Source organism: Diceros bicornis, chromosome 1 (genome assembly GCF_020826845.1).
Source record: "Diceros bicornis minor isolate mBicDic1 chromosome 1, mDicBic1.mat.cur, whole genome shotgun sequence".
Classification (NCBI taxonomy): domain Eukaryota; kingdom Metazoa; phylum Chordata; class Mammalia; order Perissodactyla; family Rhinocerotidae; genus Diceros; species Diceros bicornis.
Window position 1 is genome coordinate 94,480,207 of NC_080740.1, and position 21,277 is coordinate 94,501,483.

A 21,277-nucleotide genomic window follows, 5' to 3' on the forward strand; every position below is an offset into this window, starting at 1 on the left:
TAAATGTTTACACTATGTTATTATAATCTCAAATGAGATTTGCAACTGGCACTCATAAGGAATTAATTATTAATATTCATTTCAATAACTCTCCTTCCACATTCAGATTGCTGAAGTGTCTGTTGTTGTTTTAAAAAGAAGCTTTCATCACATTGCTACTCATTTACAATTTGTGGTCATTCTGCCCCCTCCCAAGATCTTTATATGTAAAACCTTGGGTCCTTCAAGCCACTCTTCATTTTGTCAGCTTAATTAATTTGAATTAATTAAGCTGGGTTTTATGGTAGAAAATTAACAACAATCCACAGATAATGTTAAAATGTTTTAAGAATAGTTTCAAAATAATTAGCAATTTGTCATTTCATGAGACTAGACACACTAAGTAAATTTATGTTTTAAATTGTTATGAGGTTCTGAAAAAACAAAATATATTGAAATAGTTGTCACATGGCAGTAATTATCATAGGTAGGAATTATAAGATAAAATGTGAAATCAACAAAGACAAGCAATTTTTAAAATTATCCTTTCAATTAGAAATTAAGTCTTTAGAGAGTTTAATTTTCATCTATCACCATCATTGTTATATAATCCTTGTAATGAATTGAATTTGCTTCTGGATCAATTGCAGCAGACAACATTTCTTCCATTTCTTCCTGAGAAAAAGGCTCACCTAGGAGAAATAAGAAGGGAAATTCATCATTCATAATCTTATGATTTTTTTCTTTCATTTTCTTCTGGCCAGCTTAATTGCCATGGAGCCCCATAAGCCCCCACTGTGTTGCTCGTTACTCTCCTTGAGGCTATAGAGCCAGTACTTCATGACAGTTCAGAGGGGCACAGAGAATGCTGCTGTACCCTGGCAGATTTTGGACTTACTTTACCTTGCAGATATCATAGCTCAAGCAACCCATAGAATCGATCATTTCAGACAAAACAGCAGGAGGACATAAGGACATCATGAATAAGGTTGTTTACTTATTTAAATTAAAACTATTGAGAGGAGAAAAGTCAAGATGGCAGCATAAGCAGACTCTGAACTCATGTCCTCCCGCAGACACAGCCAATTTACAACTACTCATGGAAAAATTATCCCTGAGAGAGAACTGAAAACTGGATAAGAGGAACTCCTGCAATAAACGATAATCCTAATTGAGGTGAAAGAGGCAGAAATTCCTTTCTGGAGAGAAAAAATGCCACCTTCACAAGCCGCCAGCTTCACGGCTGCCTGGGAGCAGCCCAAAGGTAAGCAGCCCTCCCTGGAGGAGTGGGGGCCCTGAGCCCGGGGAGCGCCCCTGCTGTAGGCATTTTGTGGACCTAGCACAATCGAGATGAGTGGCATAATATCTGACTTTGTCTGCTACTAAAACATTGGGGATTACCACCAGAAAAGCTGGTTCACAAAGAAATTAAAACCGGCACTTAAAGGGCCCATGCACAAATTCGCCCTTTAGGTTGCTTCAGAAAGCAACCTAAAATCACCAGAAAGAAAGGTTCACAGTGCTTTGGTGAAAAGAGACTCACCTGATAGGCTCTGAGTGCATCTCAGTGAGAGGTGAGACCTCTCCAGGGACTGGGAGAATGGTGGTGGCCATTGTTGTGGCCTGATGTGGGCGTGCTGACACAGACACTGGCACATGCCACTGGAGTTCTCCCTGGGGCCTGCTAGCCCAGGGTCTGCCCCACCCACTAGAGCAATGATTTAATCCAGCTCATCCAGGGCAGGCAGCCCACAGTAGGGACTGGCCCCACCCAACAACAAGCCCTCAGGCAACTCGTGGGCCTGCATAGATTGGTGACTGGATTCTCTGCAGCCTGGTGACTGCCACTTCAGTGGAGCAGGGGGTGCACAAGGAGCAGGTGGAGAGTGTGGGGTGGTAGTGGGGTGGGTGGGGCTCCCACCATGGAGAGACTGGGTCCACTTCAGGAGGTTGGGGTGCACACACAGGGCAGGACTGTGTTGACTGTGTATGTGGACCTGTGGGTGGCAGGGCTTGTCAGCTGCAGAAGACTTGTGCTTCTCAAAGACCCACATAGGGAGTTTGCCCCACCTTCCAAAGCCTGAAACAATTGGGTGCTCCTGTGCCTGAGGCCAGCCCCACCCAGCTGCAATCCTCAGTGAGCTGACAAGAGATCTAAAGGCTGGAGGCTTATACCAATTGTAAGCCCCTGAGCCTAACAACCAGCCACACTGGGGGCCTACTCACTTAAAAGAAATACTGAAACACAAATGTGCTATTAGACCTTGCAGCCAACTGTGCTGGGGCTCCCCAACCCGATAAAGAGACTGAAGGGTCCACAACAACTACAAGCAGCTGAGCATTACAACAGCTGGCCAGGAGCATAGCACATCCTCCCTGGGCACCTACAGGGAGAGCAAACACGCCACAACAGAAGGACACACGTAGCCCACATAGGGGTCACTCCTGGAATATCCAGAACTGAGGGAAGCACACTGTGGACCTCATAAGGCATCATTTATATAAGGTCACCTATCCAAGAGAAGGAGACCTAGTTGACCTACCTAATACATAGACACAAGCACAGGTAAAGAGGCAAAATGAGGAGGCAAAGGAATACATTCCAAGTAAGGGAACAGGACAAAACCCCAGAAAAGGAACTAAGTGAAACAGAAATGAGCAACCTACCTGACAGAGAGTTCAAACAAAGAGTGTTGAGGATGCTCACTGATCTTGGGAGAAGAATGGATGAACTCAGTGAGAATGTCAACAAAGAAATGGAAGAACCAATAAAAAAGAACCAATCAGAAATGAAGAATACAATACTGGAAATAAAAAATTCACTAGAGGGACTCAGAAGCAGAGTAGAGGATACAGAAGAACGGGTCTGCGAGCTGGACAAAAGACTAGAAGAAATAACCCAAGCTGAACAGATAAAAGAAAAAAGAATTAAAAAGAGTGAGGACAGTCTAAGGGACCTCTGGGACAACATCAAGCACAAAAACATCCGTGTTATAGGTGTCCCAGAAGGAGATGAGAGAGACAAAGGGGCAGAGAAGCTATTTGAAGAAATAATAGATGAAAACTTCCCTAACGTAAGGAAGGAAACAGACATCCAGGTACAGGAAGCACAGAGAGTGCCAAACAAGATAAACCTAAAGAGGCCCACATTAAGACACATCATAATCAAAATGTCCAGAATTAAAGATAAAGAGAGAATCCTAAAAGCCGCAAGAGAAAGACAAGTTACATACAAAGGGAACCCCGTAAGGCTACCAGCTGACTTCTCAGCAGAAACCTTACAGGCTAGAAGAGAGTGGAAAGATATATTTAAAGTGCTAAAAGGAAAAAACTTACAGCCAAGAATACTCTACCTGGCAAGGTTATCATTCAAAATGGAAAGAGAGATAAAAAGTTTCCCAGACAAGCAAAAATTAAAGGAAATTGTCACCAAGAAATCAGTACTATAAGAAATGATAAAGGGACTTATTTAAGGGGAAAAGAGAGGACCACAAATAGGAAAAATTTTCTATTTCCATGATAAGAACGTAATGGATACAAATGCACAAAAAAGAGGTTAGATATGATATCAAAAACATAAAATGTGGGAGGAGGGGAGTTAAAGAGTAGAGCTTTCAGACAGAGGTCAAACTAAAAAGAACATCAATTCTGTATATGGACCCCATGGTAATCACAAACCAGAAACCTGTAATAAATACACAAAAAACTAAGAGAAAGGAAGTCACACATAATACTAAAGAAAGCCATCAAACAACAAGGGAAGAGAGCAAGAGAAGAAGAAAGGAATAGAGAAGGACTACTAAAACACTGAGAAAAAAAAAAGTTAAAAAATGGCAGTAAGTACATACTTATCAATAGCTTCTTTAAACGTCAATGGACTAAATGCTCCAATTAAAAGGCATAGGGTGGGTGATTGGATTAAAAAAACAAGACCCATATATATGCTGTATACAAGAGACACACTTAGACCTAAAGACACTCACAAACTGAAAGTGAAGGGATGGAAAAAGAGACTCTATGCAAATGGCAATGAAAAGAAAGCTGGGGTAGCAATACTCATATCAGACAAAATAGACTTAAAAACAAAAACTGTAAAAAGAGACAAAGAAGGGCATTACATAATGATCAAGGGAACAATCCAAGAAGAGCATTTAACACTTGTAAATATCTACGCACCCAACATAGGAGCACCGAAATACATAAAGCAATTATTAACAGACATAAAAAGAGAAATAGACAGTAACATAATAATAGTAGGGGACTTTAATACTCCACTTACACCAGTGGATAGATCATCAAAACAGAATATCAATAAGGAAACATTGGCCTTAAACAACACACTAGAACAGATGGACCTTCTGGATATATACAGAACATTCCTTCCAAAAACCGAAGAATACACGTTCTTTTCAAATGCACATGGAACATTCTCCAGGATTGATCACATATTAGGCCACAAAACAAGTCTACATAAATTTAAGAAGACTCAAATAATACCAAGCATCTTTTCTGACCACAACAGTATGAAACTAGAAGTCAACTATAGGAAGAAAATCAGAAAAGCAACAAATATGTGGAGATTAATCAAAATGTTACTGAACAACAATTGGGTCAACAAGAAATCAAAGGAGAAATCAAAAAATACCTGGAGACAAATGAAAATGAAAATACGACATGCCAGAATTTATGGGAGGGAACCGCAAAAAAAGTTCTAAGAGGGAAGTTTATAGCAATACAGGCCTATCTCAACAAACAAGAAAAATCTCAAATAAACAATCCAACAATGCACCTAAAGGAACTGGAAAAAGAAGAAGAAACAAAGCCCAAAATCAGTAGAAGAAGAGAAATAATAAAAATCAGTGCACAAATAAATGAAATAGAGACAAGGAAACAATAGAAAAAATTAATAAAACCAAGAGCTGGTTCTTTGAAAAGATAAACAAAATCGACAAACCTTTAGCTATACTCACCAAGAAAAAAGAGAGAAGGCTCAAATAAGTAAAATCAGAAATGAAAGAGGAGAAATTACAAGAGACACCTCAGAAATACAAAAGATTATAAGAGAATACTATGAAATGCTATATGCCAACAAATTCGACAATCTGGAAGAAATGGATAACTTCTTAGAATCATACAACCTTCCAAAACTGGATCAAGAAGAAGTAGAGAATTTGAATAGACCAATCACCAGTAAAGAGATTGAAACAGTAATCAAAAACCTCCCCCAAAATAAAAGTCCAGGACCAGACGGCTTCCCTGGTGAATTCTACCAAACATTCAAAGAAGAATTAATACCTATCCTCCTCAAACTATTCAAAAAAATTGAGGAGGGGGGGAAGCTCCCTAACTGATTCTATGAAGCCGACATTACCCTGATACCAAAACCAGACAAGTACAACACAAACAAAGAAAATTACAGGCCAATATCACTGATGAACATCGATGCAAAAATCCTCAACAAAATACTAGCAAATCACATACAACAATACATTAAAAAGATTATACACCATGATCAAGTGGGATTTATTCCAGGTATGCAGGGATGGTTCAATATTCACATATCAATCAACATAATACACCACATTAATAAAATGAAGAATGAAAATCACATGATCATCTCAATAGATGCAGAGAAAGCATTTGACAAGATACAGCATCCATTTATGATAAAAATTCTGAATAAAATGGGTATAGAAGGAAAGTATCTCAACAGAATAAAGGCCATGTAGGACAAACCCACAGCTAATATCATCCTCAATGGTGAAAAAGTGAAAGTTATCCCCCTAAGAACAGGAATCAGACAAGGATGACCACTCTCACCACTCCTATGGTAAATAGGACTGGAAGTCCTAGCCAGAGCAATCAGGCAAGAAAAAGAAATAAAAGGGATCCAAATTGGAAAGGAAGAAGTGAAACTGTCACTATTTGCAGATGACATGATTTTATATATAGAAAACCCTAAAGAATCCACCAAAAACTTTTAGAAGTAATAAACGAATACAGTAAAGTTGCAGGATACAAAATCGACATACAAAAATCAGTTGCATTTCTATACACTAACAACGAAGTAGCAGAAAGAGAAATTAAGAATATACAATCCCATTTACAATTGCAACAAAAAGAATAAAATACCTAGGAATAAACTTAATCAAAGAGGTGAAAGATCTGTACATCGAAAACTATAAAACATTGCTGAAAGAAATTGAAGAAGACACAAAGAAATGGAAAGATATCCCGTGCTCTTGGATTGGAAGAATTAACATAATTAAGATGTCCATACTTCCTAAGGCAACTATAGATTCAATGCAATCCCTATCAAAGTTCCAATAACATTTTTCACTGAAACAGAACAAAGAATCCTAAAATTTATATGGAACAACAAAAGACCCCGAATAGCTAAAGGAATCCTGAGAAAAAAGAACAAAGCTGGAGGTATCACACTCCCTGATTTCAAAATATACTACAAAGCTATAGTAACCAAAACAGCATAGTACTGGCACAAAAACAGACACACACATCAATGGAATAGAATCGAAAGCCCAGAAATAAACCCACACATCTATGGACAGCTAATCTTTGACAAAGGAGCCAAGAACATACAATGGAGAAAAGAAAGTCCCTTCAACAAATGGTGTTGGGAAAACTGGATAGCCACATGCAAAAAAATGAAAATAGACCCTTACCTTACACCATACACAAAAATTAACTCCAAATGGATTAAAGAGTTTAATATAAGACCTGAAACTATGAAACTTCTAGAAGAAAACATATGCAGTACGCTCTTCGATATTGGTCTTAGCAACATATTTTCAAGCACCATGTCTGACCGGGCAAGAGAAACAATAGAAAAAATAAACAAATGGGACTACATCAAACTAAAAAGCTTCTGCATAGCAAAGGAAACCATCAAAAAAAGGAAAGACAACCTAACAATTGGGAGAAGATATTTTCAAACCATATATCTGATAAGCGGTTAATTGCCAAAATATATAAAGAACTCATGCATCTCAACAACAAAAAACTAACAACCCAATTAAAAAATGGGCAAAAGACCTGAACAGACATTTTTCCAAAGAAGATATACAGGTGGCCAACAGGCACATGAAAAGATGTTCAACATCATTAACTGTCAGGGAAATTCAAATCAAAACTACAATGAGATATCATCTCATGCCCGTCAGAATGGCTATAATTAATAAGACAGGAAACAGCAAGTGTTGGAGAGGATGTAGAGAGAAGGGAACTCTCATACACTGCTGGTGGGAGTGCAAACTGGTGCAGCCACTATGGAAAACAGTATGGACATTCCTCAAAAAATTAAGGATAGAACTCCCATATGATCCAGCTATTCTACTGCTGGGTATTTACACAAAGAACGTGAAAACATGTATGCGTAAAGATACATGCACCCCTGTGTTCATTGCAGCATTATTCACAATAGCCAAGACTTGGAAGCAACCTAAGTGTCCATCAATGGATGAATGGATAAAGAAGATGTGGTATATATACACAATGGAATACTACTCAGCCATAAGAAATGATAAAATCCAGCCATTTGTGACAACATGGATGGACACTGAGGGTATCATGCTAAGCGAAATAAGTCAGAGGGAGAAGGTCAAATACCATATCATCTCACTCATTAAGTAGTAGATAACAACAACAACAAACAAACACATAGAGACAGAGATTGGATTGATGGTTACCAGAGGGGAAGGGGGGAGGGAGGAGAGTGAAAGGGATAATTAGGCACATGTGTGTGGCGATGGATGGTAATTAGTGTTTGGGTGGTGAACATGAGAACATGATGCAATTCATGCAGAAATAGAAGTATAATGATGTACATCTGAAGTTTATATAACGTTATAAACTAATGTTACTGCAATAAACAAGATTAAACAAATAATAATAATAAAAAATTTAAAAAAAAACTATTGAAATTGCCAAAGGATTAACTTGAAGTCCCAGTTTTTAGGGAGTCTAATCATTATATTTAGTAGGGGTATGAAGACAGGATTAAATGGTTGCTATGCAAAATTGCTGAAGAGCAGATCACAGAGACTTGAAACAGTAATGATTATATCGCTGAATATTCCCTAACCAGTTCTGGCCAACTTAGTGATGCCAGCTGAACCCAGTGACTGATGCCATTCACCAACCATTTCAAAACAGTCCTGTTTGTTATAATTTGGCCCAGCGTTGCTGTTAAATGAAACCAAAAGTTAGAAAATCTGTGGGCTTTAGTGGGATTCAGATAACAGCTGAGGGATCTTGGGTATTGGGTTCACCAAGATGAGAAGCAAATTCAGGAAGTGTTGGGAAGGCTGTTGACTAGTGAAGTAAAACTTTGTCCTGATATTAAACAAAAATACAGAAACATCCAAATTGCCACTTTCCCCCTAAAGAGTCTTATTGCAGCAGGTAAGTTACCATGGCCTAAGGATGCCTCCCTTCTGAGCAGAAGTCACCTGCCTCTACAAACAATGCTAAGTTAGAATTCAGTTAGTAATACAGAAATCATTCAAGTGGGGATTTTGATGACAATGATGATTATTATCAAACAAGGGGAATGTACTACATTCTTCTGCAATCATGCTTACATTCTAAGAAAGAATGTCAAAAATTCCTAAAAAGACAAATTCTGCATCTTTCTTATACCTGATTATTAAATACTAAATCCACTGCCAATGAACTGTGATGGGCACCCTGGAAGTCCTTAAAAGAATACTCATAGCCAACACTTATTGAGAACTTCCGTGTGCCAGGCACTGATCTAAGTGCTTCACATGTATTAACTCACATATATTAACTAAGTGAATCTTCCAACGCCTCAGGAGAGGTGAGCATTGTCATCCCCACTTACAGTTGAGGACACCTTCATGAGGACATGAAGAAACAAGGCAGCCTGCCCTAGACAGTGAGTGGAAGAGCTAGATCTGAATGCTAGCATCCAGCTCAAGGTCCATGAACTCAACGACCACCCTCTACCGCTCAGAACAAGGCCTTGCTCTCAGTACAACACAGAAGGTGGTCACACTGCTTCCTTGGGCAAGGAAGAGGTCTGCAGTATTTGATTAAGGGTGGGAGGAAGATAGCTTACTGATTAAAAAGCACAAGCTTGGCAGCTGGACTGCCTGGGTTCCAATGCAAAGCTGTCTCATTAGCTTTAAGATCCTGGGCAAGTCACTTAACTTTTCTGTGCCTCAGTTTCCCTGTCTAAAATGGAGATGATAATAATACTACCTATCTCATAGGATTTTTATGAGGATTCAAGTGTTATTATTTAAATGGCACTTAGGACATTGCTTGGCACATAGGAAGCAACATGTGTTTGTTTAAAAACTTTTTTTGAGACCTTCCTTGCTGCTAAATACTGTCTGACACAATACACATACATGGATACATGTGGACTCCATAGCATAGGAACATGATTTCATGTGATGTATTATGTTCATCATATGACATCCTGGGCATTTAGGATGCACATTCTCAAACTGATGAACACTCTGGGGGTGGTGTGAAAAGCTGCATTGTCTCTGCATCTACTGCAGCCTGTCTGTGATCTCCCTACTTCAGTCCGTAGCATTACCATCACACCCATCACCCAGGTCAAAGCCTGCTGCCTGGACTCAGCTCCCATCTCTGTCCCCTGCACTGTTTTTCATCATGACCAGTGGATCCTGCTGTACACAGTCCTGTCGGATCAATCTCTTCTCTCCATTCCCATTGCCGCTGTCAGATCAGGCCCTTACTAGGGTATCTTCAAAACGCTAACACAGCCTCCTAACTGGTCTCCCTACTCTAACCTCTTTCTCACTCATCTAACAAACCTACCAGCACCAGATTAACCTTCCCACTATCCCTCTTGCACCATGTGACTCATGTGCTCAAAACACTACCATGCTTCTCCATTGCCCACAGGATGAATTCTGAACTCCTGAGCCCAGGCCCCCACGATCTCATCCCAGGACATCTATCTAGAGTCATTTCCCATTGTTTGCCAACAAGAACCTCTGGGCTCTGTCTTCTCACAGGATTCTGAAACCGAATGCTTATTCCTACCTCTCAGTTTTGGTTCATACTGCTTTATCAATCTATGTCTCCCTTTCATCAGCCCCTTGACCCCTTATTCATTCATCTACTCATTCATTCATTAATTCAACAAACAATTGTTGAGACTTAATATGTGCAGGGATGCTATAACGCATAAAATTTTACCCCTGCTCTCAATAACTCATCCATAGAAGTTCTACTACCTTAAGGAACCTATTTTCTCTTTAAGTTTTCCCAGACCATCTTTCTAGGCTGGTCTGGCCCACAGTGATCTTCTGATACTCACTTTTTCTATTGTCATATTTTGAATTACTTTACATTAGTTTTATTTCCCCCAATAAGACTACAATATCCTTGAGAAAGGGAGCAGATTTTCCTATCATTACCTCTCCCTGCACTTAGTACCCCTCACCTACACATAGTTTGTACACCACAAGAATGATATTGCACTGCTTTGGCCCTTTCGACTAAATTCATATTACCTGAAATAATCTAGGATTTACTTCACTGAAATTAATCCTTAGGATTAAGAGGTTGACGTTTTGAAAGTTCTAACATTTCCATCAAAGTTAATCCTCAGAGAACTGAACAATGTCATAAGAGTTCTTGGGTGGCAGCTGTGACTGTCATGTCATCTTACTCTGTTTTCTCTCCTAATGGTGGATCAAGTCCAAATGGTCAAACCACTTGTGCATGTAGATGCAGTCTTAGTCTTCCCTACTCAAAATTACTTGCACTTTTGACTCTGTCTCAAGTGATGAGCAACTGAATCATTCAGGACTCAATCTGTGAACAAGCAAACTGAACAAAGGAGACAGAACTCTAATTTTGTATGGGAGGATGGGAAGTAATCAATAAGAAAATGGTTTTAAGAGAACATCCATTAGGCTCCTGCCATTCAGGGAAAACAAATGTACACATCAGCCTAAGCAGAGAGAATTCCTAAAGGAAATATGTTGGCGTATGTAGATGTGCAGGTATTATGTACAAGAGTGTGTGTGTGTGTGTGTAGTTCAAGTTAAAAGCAAATACATATGGTTCCATTATCACAAAGCACTGAAAATTGTTTGAATTCATATTCCACTGAGGCTGTATTATCTGTAACTTCACCAACTAAAAAGCTCTTTAAGAGGAATTTTTATATACAATTCAAATCTTCAGTCTAGTAACAGGCATTAATTTATGGTGATTGACAGCTCACATTCTCCAGGTGACAGACCTTCATTCTGGAAATACTCTAAGTGAATGAGATGACTTCAGTTCACAGCCGTATCACACTTTACAAAATCCGGTAAGGCAACATCCATCTCCCCCCTTGCCCCCAGAGAAAGCCTCTGTCCTCTCACCCCCCACAAAACAAATACCACCCTAAAATCAAAATAATAGGACTAGTAAATAACTGTTTTTAACCAGAATGATTGACTTTAAAGTATCCCCTAGAATTTTTGCATAATTATTAAATTATTAATCATTTAAATAAGTCACTGGCATAAGATAAGTAATAAATCACTCTCACCTTCTTCAGTCATATACTTGATCAGTTCTTCCTTAGAAAGAAACCCACGTTTAGCTGGATCTAAGACCTAGGGGAAAAGAAAAGATAGATATTATATTTTTTGTTTGGTGAATAAATTCTACATGATGAATTTTTCATATAAATATATATATATAAAATCTGGAGCTTACAGACCTCAAAAGCTCGAAGAAGGGTATCTTCTGGAATTGGTCTGTATCTAATTACACAATAAAAGGAGTAAATGCCACAGTATAGCTAATTCTCTACATAATACATGATCACATAAAATGAAACAAAAACTGATAACATATTAGGATAATAACACTTCCCTCACTGAAATCTTTTTGGATTTCTAGATATGAAAGTTGAAAGCACTCCATGCCCACAGGAAATACTTAGTTTAAAATCACTGGCATGTTTGATGTTATCTATTAGCTTTTTTCGTTGTTATGGAAATCAATTTATCTGGGAACAAAACTTGTACAATAAACTATGTTAAGCCAATGCTACCCTTCCTCTAGAAAAATAATTAGGGATAATTCTTATCATTGATAATTCAAAATAGAATAAGAACGTTGTTGATTTATGCTTTTTGTAGCTTATTTGCCCTTTCATTACACTTTGATTATTAGGTTAATACTAAAGTGGTTGATATTTCTAAGCACATACCAACTGGCAGTTCAGAAGTGTAGTGAGAAGTTAGAAGGAAGCTTCTCTAGGATAAATGTACAAGGTGAGTATAATACATAAAGTGAAAAATCCAAGTGTTTGAAATTAATGTAATTCTAATCATTACTTTACCTTAACAATAGCATTGACTTTCTTACCTTCTTTCCAGCAGCACTTTAGTCATCACTGGAAGAAATTTTTCAAATCGAATGTATCCAGTGGGTTCTTCTTCCTCTACCTAAGCAGTAATAAAAAAATAACCACTTATTCATTCAACAAAAGTATTGAGCAACTACTTTTTCCAATCACTGTGCCAAGTGCTGGGGAGTTGGTGATGAGCATACGTGGGCAGGGTCCTTGGTCATAGCATTTATATTCTGTAGGGGAGATGTATACTAACCAAAAAACAGCAAAGCTGAGTGTCTAATGATGTCTATGAAAGCACAATGAAGGAGCAGAGCATGGGTCTATCACAGCAGAGACAAAAGGAGACTTTTCTAGGCCAGGAGATCAGGAAAGACATTCATGAGGAAATCACACTGGAGCTGATGTAGAAAGGATGATGAGAAAGTAATCAAAGACAGCAGGGGAGAGACTCCCAGGTAGAGGAAATTACAGGCACTAAGACCCTGTGTGATGCAGTGGAAGCCAGGAGGCTGAAGCACAGGGAGCAAGGAGAATGTTTCCAGATGAGGCTGGAGGGAGAGACAGGTACCAGAACTTGCAGGGCCTTATCATCCATGAAAGTGCCTTTGGTTGTTATTGTAACACCAATGGGAAATCACTGGAGGTCTCATAGACTTGTGTTTGAAAGATCACACTTGCTGTGGGTGAGGTGGCTTCTGCAGTGGTCTAAGCAGATAGACCATGGGTTAGAGTGGTGGCCATGGAGACAAGTGGATGGTTTCAAGAGATATTTAAGAAGTAAAATCAATAGGACCTGGTGGTGCATCTATTATGGGCAAAGATGAAAACAAAGAGAGAAGTCCAGGACAACTGCCAGGATTCTGACTTGCACAAATGGGATAGAGAGATGCTTCTCCCTGAGATAAGGACCACTGGATAAGGAATTAGGTTAAGGGACCAATCAGTCTCTCAGGGACAAGTACATCCCAAATCATTGTATTATTTATTAAATACCTAGATGGCTGATGGAACTGTGTTACACCGCCACTAATTAAGAGAACACTACACCTGAGAAGGAGTATTTTGATACCTAGCACTATTAGATGAGAATGAGAAAGACTGCTGCCCATAGGTTCCACTTTGGTGGTGTGGCTGAACAAAACACCATTGATCTTAACTTCATGTCAGGCTATTTACCAGGACCTGTAAATTTTCCGCTCCCTTTCAAAAATCCTATTAAAAGGCTTATAGATCCCAATTAAACAGAGGAGCTTTTAACAGATTTATTCTTTGAGCAAAAATAACAAACCTATATATTGCAGCTAAGTGGAACATATTGCTACCCAAATGACAATAATTTTTAATGTTAATACGAGATTCTCACCTAGTATGAGTGGAGCCCTTGGACTCCACTATCAGCAGAAAATGTCATCCATCTAATGACAGAATGATGTGTTTCAGAATTTCTGAGCCCATCAATACATGAACAATTGTCTTCAGCTGCCTTTAGGCCCAAGGCAAGCATATTGCAAATTAATGTTCATATGGCTTTGATGTACTTGAGTAGCACTCTGTAAATCTCAACCCCAGGAGCCTCTTAAAAATAAAATGTCAATCTCAGGAGACTACCTTTGGAGGGATAATTTTTATTTATTTATTTATTTTTGGTGAGGAAGATTAGCCCTGAGCTAACATCTGTGCCTATCTTCCTCTATTTTATGTGTGGGATGCTGCCACAGCATGGCTTGATGAGTGGTGTGTAGGATTTGAACCTGCAAACCCCAGGCCACTGAAGCAGAACATGTGAACTTAACCACACTACCAGGCCAGCTCCTGGAGGGATAATTTTTAAATTCAAGTGTTGAGTTGCTATTCTGATTCCTCCAGAAATTTGCTCCAGAAGCTAGAGCAAAGGGTTGCTCCTCTTTCCCCCCATTCCCAACAAACCTCTGTAGAGCAAACAGTCTCAACCTTGAAAGATCAAAACCCCTCTTTATTTTATGAGCACCTTCATCAATCTACAAACTTTTTAGTTTTTCCACAGGAAGTTCAACTCTACAGCACTCTTGCCATCACATCAGAATTCACAAACACACAATATGTGCCCCATGATGCTCCCCTGGCTCCTGCACAACTTCCACAAGCCCTCAGTGCTCTGAACACCAGGGTGAAAACTGCAGATCGTTCTGGCCTGATAGATCTGCATAGAGCCAAACTTGCGCAAATATAGTAAGTTAAAGCAGATCTCCAACTAATGAGGATAGCAGAAGAAGCATAAATTTTCTTAGATTATTTTTTAAAGAGGGATAATGAATAAACAGAGGCCTTGGTTAAAAAGTAAGAGGAAAAATAAGGAAGTACATCTTCAACTTGGGCAGATTGTGAAAATCTTTCTATGACCCAACACTGTCCTCTAGAGGATACATCTAATCTGTTCTTTGGTACAAAAAGATGTCTAAGCAGTGGCAATAAAAACAGAATTATATGATAATTCTAAATACATTAATGAACTGGTTTATATATAGCAGATACTATTTTATATTATGAAAGGTTTTCAATATTTAAATACACTTTTTATTTTAGAATAGTCTGAGATTTACAGAAAAGTTGCAGACAGTACAGAGTTCCCATATATCGCCACCCAGTTTCTCCTGTTGTTAACCCGTACTTGACAACGGTACAAATAGAATGGGTTCATTGTGACAACTAATGAGCCAATATCGATACCTTATTGTTCACAAAACTCTGTGCTTTATTTGGATTCTATTAACAAGAGAAACAAGAAATAGACGGTAGAATTCTAGTTCTGCAAGTCTGGGAACAGGAGTGGGGAGAGGGGAGGATAAGAGGTGGTTCTACTATTTCTGGTGCAGAACAAGCTAGTTACCTTTATGAGACCATAAGTAAGACAGGACAAAACACTACTTTTTAGAAATACTATGCAATGACGGCTCAATGATTATTTAAACCTATGTATTAAAATGCCTTTAATAGAAATCAAACACTGAACCATACTCTATAGTATGTATATAATGTGTATATATACAGATCTCTATCTCTATCTCTCTATCTATCCATCTCTCTATCTCTTTATCTATCTATCGAGAGAGACAAGGTGTTATGGATTGAGTTGTGTTCTCCCAAAATCCATATGTTATAGTCTTAACCCCTGTACTTCAGAATGTAACTTATTTGGAGAAAGGGTATTTACAAAGGTAAAATGAGGTCATTAGGGTGGGTCCTAATCCAATGACTGGTGTCCTTATAAAAGGGGAAATTTTAGACACAGAGACATGCACACAGGGAGAACGCCATGTGAACATGAAGACAGCCATTTACAAACCAAGAAGAAAGGCTTGGAACAGAATCTTCCCTCACAGCCACCAGAAGGCACCAGCACTGCCAACACCTTGATTTTGTATTTCTAACCTCCAGAACTGTGAGATGATAAACTTCTGTTGTTTACGCCACTTTTTGTGGTACTTTGTTACAGCAGCCCTAGCAAACTTACCCATATATATGGCACATTTGAATACAAAGACTCTGAAGCACTACCATCAAGCAAAATTCCCCACACTTCTCGTGTGAAGATTAGCAGACCAGATAGTCACAATTCAGAACTGATTTTACAGAGTTGATACAGAGGACATGGTGCAGCTCAGACCTACTTTCTTCAGGAGAAAACTCAAGTCACCAACTTAGAATAAGATAAATTCAAGAAAGTTTCTACAAATTATAGCAGACATGTTTGAAAAGGCTAGGAATTCATTGTTGTTTCTTCACATACACTGAAGTCATACTGGGAAAATCCACTTCACCTCTGTATTGATCAAGTTCCTTAAAAAAATAGATGTTGTCTTTCTCATAGAAAAATATAATATGTTCATCATGTTAGACCAAGAACAGTTTAAAATATTCTGTTTAAAATTCACCCCCTAGAGTCCTCATTTGTCATACAGGGAGAACAGTAATATCTTCCTTACACATTTGTTGTGAAGATTACATGATATGACATGAAGGTGCTTTGTGAACTTTGAGAGTCTATCATGACTCTTATTATCTCTATCAATAGGATACATACTTCTGTTTCTATATTATGAAATGACACTTCCTAAAAGAATCACTCTCTGGTGCTGAAATTTCAGACACATCCTCCTTGACCCACCATATGGACCTAAATGTTAATACAGAAGTTTGGTCCTGGTTCCTCTCTGTAAAATGCCATGTTGAATGTGGTGAGACTGTATTAAATTACTAGGCATGTCAAGTTCCTTGTCCTGCACCCCTGGACCCTGTTTAGAGGACAGGCGATGTGGATTAGCAGTGATGACTCTACCTCTGCTGTCTCCCTACATGCCTTTCTGGGATGACAGGAAAGGGAGAGTGACAGACAGCCACCAAATGCATCCCTCTTCCTCAAAAGGCAAAAAAAAAAAAAAAACCCACAACAAACCTGTCTTGTTCCTGCAAACATGAATGATGCAAAGTTAGTTACCATCTAGTTTGTTTCATTTAGGAGGAGGGCTGATGTGCTGAAAAGGAGGTCACAATTAGAAAATAACCTAGGCAGCATTTATGAATGCAAAAGGAATAAAACCTCTCTGCAGGAAGGTCTCTCAGTTAGCCTTCAAGGACGATTTACAGTGAATTCACCTTAACAGTGTGCCAGCAGATGTTCGCCTGGAAGACCAGGGACCTGAGATGTCTGGTTCCTCCTCCTCCCAAGAATTATGGTGGAGCAGGTGACCTGTAGAAAATATACTGCTCTCACTACCACACAAAGGGACCCCACCTCTGTGAAGCAACCATGTGCCTTCCGACATTCCATAGTCTGCATCCTCTTCCCCAAAATGAAGAAGTCTTAAGAAATAAGTAAACACTGTGGCATTTTAAAAATGTCAACATTTATCTAAGTCTCAAAGCATGAGGCAAATACTGTTTCTCAGTCTACTTTGGTTACAGTCGATTTTCTTAATCTATTCTGCATCTGTGGAAATTCGGGTATGTAGAGGTGAAGTGCCTATCTTGGTCTCCAGAGTCAGCGTGGTGTTTTGATGGGATCACAGCCCAGAGTCCTTTACTCCCATTCCCACAGGGAAATTGTCAGGCCATCTCTTTTCTCATTAAAGCATTACTTATTTAATGCTGAACTCACTGACTAGATGGAATAAAATACACAGTGAAAATTCATTTCTCCCCAGTGACATAACAGTCAGTCAATAAACTGAACTATTTAATGCTTCACCAAGGCAAGACAATATCAGTAGTTAAGACAGTTTATAAAGCATCTACATTTCAACTAGCTCCAGGTCACCAAAGAAGATATACATATGAATTTTTAAAAATTATTTGTAGTAAAAAATATAAAAACCATGAGATATTTCAAGTTGGATTCTAAATACCACATACACAAGTTTTGACTTAAATCATGTTTCAAAACCAAAACATAAATACAATTTAGAATTCTACCTTAGATAGAATAAAATAACAAAAATTGATTGGCATTTGCCAAAAATATTATCTTTACAAATAAAACATCTTAGGGGGCCGTCCCCATGGGGTAGCTGTTCAGTGCACGCGCTCCGCTACTGGCAACCCAGGTTCGGATCCCGGGTGCGCACTGAGGCACTGCTTGTCAAGCCACGCTGTGGCAGCGTCCCACGTAAAGTGGAGGAAGATGGGCACGGATGTTAGCTCAGGGCCAGTCTTCCTCAGCAAAAAGAGGAGGATTGTCATGGATGTTAGCTCAGGGCTGATCTTTCTCACACACACACAAAAAAATCTCAAAGCTGCCTACTTTAGAAAAATTATTTACTCCAAACATTCCAGAGGCCGTTGCGCCAAAATTAGGATATGTGACTCTTTTGGGTCATAAGTCTCTTTCTTATTACCAGAAGTATCAAAAAAAGAATTAATCATCTCTTGGCTGGACCATCAGAGACTTTAAGAATCAACAGGGGGCTAAACCAGGTGATTGATAAGGTCCCTTCCCACTGTGAGTTTCTACAATTGGAAGCGATGGGGAATCAGTGGCTGTCAAGGCATTAATTTCCCCATTTTATCCTCTAGGTGGAGGGGCCTCATGGGGCTCCAGCTACACAAACTGTGTGTCACCTTTCAGTTTCAGTTTCTCTCCACCTGGAGATGAGCACCCTCCCCACCAGAGAGTCCTCTCCTACTGACAGAGGCAGTGGCTGTTGGAGCAACTGTCCCCACTAAAGTGCTCTTCTACTCATTTCCACCAAAAGCAATCATTGGAAATTGTGTTGCACTCAGACTGAAGGAAAAGCTCTATCCTGGGTTGAGATTTGGTTTAAGCAAAGGGCAGTGGTTAACACAATAAATATCTGAATATAGTGATGAATAAAAGTAATCCTCTTTCTCCTTAAGGAGAAAATCCCCTAAAAGAATTTGGTCACGGGCCGGCCCCGTGGCTTAGCGGTTAAGTGCGCGCACTCCGCTGCTGGCGGCCCGGGTTCGGCCCGGGTTCGGATCCCAGGCGTGCACCTAAGCACCGCTTCTCCGGCCATGCTGAGGCCGCGTCCCACATATGGCAACTAGAAGGATGTGTAGCTATGACATACAACTATCTACTGGGGCTTTGGGCGGGAAAAATAAATAAATAAAATCTTTAAAAAAAAAAAAGAATTTGGTCAAGTTGAATACATAAATTTTATTAGGTCCACAGATATATTTAAAATCACATATGTAACAACACATTAATTTTAAAATATCACTCTTTATGTTTACATTTTATATATTTTTATATTTTATAAAGCAATTTTATTCAAACTCTCAATGCATCTTCTACAACAGAACTTGCTGTTTCTAAGAGTTTGACTACTTTATATCCCTCATGTAAGTGGAATCCTGAAGTACTTGTCTTTTTTGTGTCTAGCATATTTCACACAATGAAATGATTACCAGCTTACAATAGTTTTTAATTACTTCTACTTAATGCAAACTTGGAACTTTTGAGCACATGAATTAGACTGATTATAAAACTTTTCCCTCAAGTAGCTCTGTAGTGCTTTGCAAGCTTGCATTTCCACATTTGCTGCTATTTTGGTACCAGATCTTGCAAGTAGAGTCTAAGGATTGTGTTAAACTGTGTTTAACCATAATTACAACCAGAATATTGCTCTGGCCTACAGGGAACAGTAGAGCAGGTTCTTGAGCCAGTGTATGTCAGGCTTTGTCCTAGGCGCTAAGGATGCAATGATGTACAAAACAGATGAACTTGCTGCCTTTAAGGAGCTTACATTACAGAGGCAAGAGAGAAACACAGAAATACTAAGTAACTCCAGAATGTGTTGAATACTACTGAAGAAATACAAAGGGCTGGATTTTTGAATCCGAGATCTCACCCAGTGTCAGATTTCAAGGATACAGACTCACAAGGCACAGGTGAAACACAGGGCAGCTCAGATCATCTCTGAGATCCGTTCTTGCCACATTAGGACTCACTCCATCCCAGAATAACGCATAACGTCTCTAAGTGCCGTGGGGACTTGGAGGAAGAGAATCACAGAGTAGGGGTAAGAACAGGAACAACACTTTGAATATAAGTGTGTTTGACATGGTCTAAAAGAGCAAGAGAGCCAGCACGTGCGCAAGGATGATGGCAGGAAATGACAGGCCTGATGAGCCAGGCCCTTGTAAGCTGCAGCAAGTAAAAGTATTGTACTTTGGGGTTTTTTTCTAAGTGAATTGGGAAACTTGGAAGGAGGATTCTGAGCAGAGGAGTGGCATGCTCTTACTCAACCTTTTAAAAAGGATCCCTTATGGCTGCTGTGTGAGGAGTAGACTGTAGGGGCCAAGAGGGGAGCAGTGAGAGCTCAGAGGCCATTGTGGAAGTTCAGGGAGAAATGACAATAGCTTGGGTGAAGGTGATGCATGTGGAAGTGGTGAGAAGGGGTCGATTTATACTTTGAAGGCAGAATTTGCTGGTGCATCTGTCTTGACATGAGCACAGCCATGTTTGGCCACTCCATTGACCTACAGCAACCAGCACAAAAAGAAATATAAAAGCTGCTTTCTGTGTGGTGGGAACTGGCCCTTCTTCCATGGAGATAGTTGCAACGTGTAAAAATTTCAAGGCCCTTTGGGCGATGCAGCCTGGGACAGACTGGCCATCTGTGCCGGGCTGGGACAATAAGCAGGGTAAACAATGCACATACACAACTACTGGGCTGGGATGATAGCCAGGGGGCTCAGTGCACATATGCCACTGATAACCATTTGTGCATGGGAACACTAAATGCTTGCTCTGTAAACTCTGTAACTGCTTATATAAACTGCTGGAGACTGAGACCCGGTGAGAGTTCCACCTGTGGACGGGACGCCTTACCCAGCACGTGTGATCCTTGCCCAGCCGTGTCGATTGACAGGACTCTCCTGGCAGTGGGGCGTGGATGCTGTGAGTAGTTGATTTATTGTGAAGCAATTGATCTGATGTGTTCTCTTTTTGGTCAACCTGGTGTTTCTCTTTCTGGTTGATTTGTGTCGTTTCCCTTCAGTTGATCTGGTGTTTCCCTTTCCGAGTGATCTGATGTTTTTCCCTCTTATTATATGACCTATTCGAGTCTGCCACTATCTCAGCCAATCTGGTGTTTCCCTTTCCGATCGAACTGGTGTTTTTCCCTCTTATTATTTGACCTATTTGGATCTATTTGTGGACTATCACCTTTACTCTCCTCTATATAATAAAAGATATACTTTCAGTCCATTTGTTTGGAGTGGAAAGTTTCTTTTACATCTCCGATCGAATCCCCCGAACCTCTCATAACAGCATCATACAGTGCATCTTTTTAAAGTTCAATTTTACAATCTCTGTTTTTTAACTTGTGAGTTTAGTCCAGTTGCATTTATTATGGTTATTGCTATCCTTATCTTCTGTTTTCTATATACCCTGACTTTTCTGTGCTTCTTTTT

At 39.5% G+C, this 21,277-nt stretch overlaps 1 protein-coding gene across 3 annotated transcripts in view; it reads right to left on the bottom strand.

Moving 5' to 3' along the window:
- Nucleotides 1-309: 309 nt before the first annotated feature.
- The window catches only part of EFCAB2 (EF-hand calcium binding domain 2), a 131,387-nt gene continuing 110,419 nt past the window's right edge, over nucleotides 310-21,277 (bottom strand). For all 3 annotated transcript variants that reach the window (XM_058548528.1, XM_058548537.1, XM_058548518.1), the window contains 4 exons: nucleotides 12,376-12,455; nucleotides 11,723-11,765; nucleotides 11,549-11,615; nucleotides 310-671 (listed from right to left, as the gene is read on the bottom strand). In XM_058548528.1, the coding sequence (XP_058404511.1) occupies nucleotides 556-671; nucleotides 11,549-11,615; nucleotides 11,723-11,765; nucleotides 12,376-12,455 (306 nt within the window). In that variant the 3' untranslated portion in view covers nucleotides 310-555. The remainder of the gene's footprint in view (nucleotides 672-11,548; nucleotides 11,616-11,722; nucleotides 11,766-12,375; nucleotides 12,456-21,277) is intronic.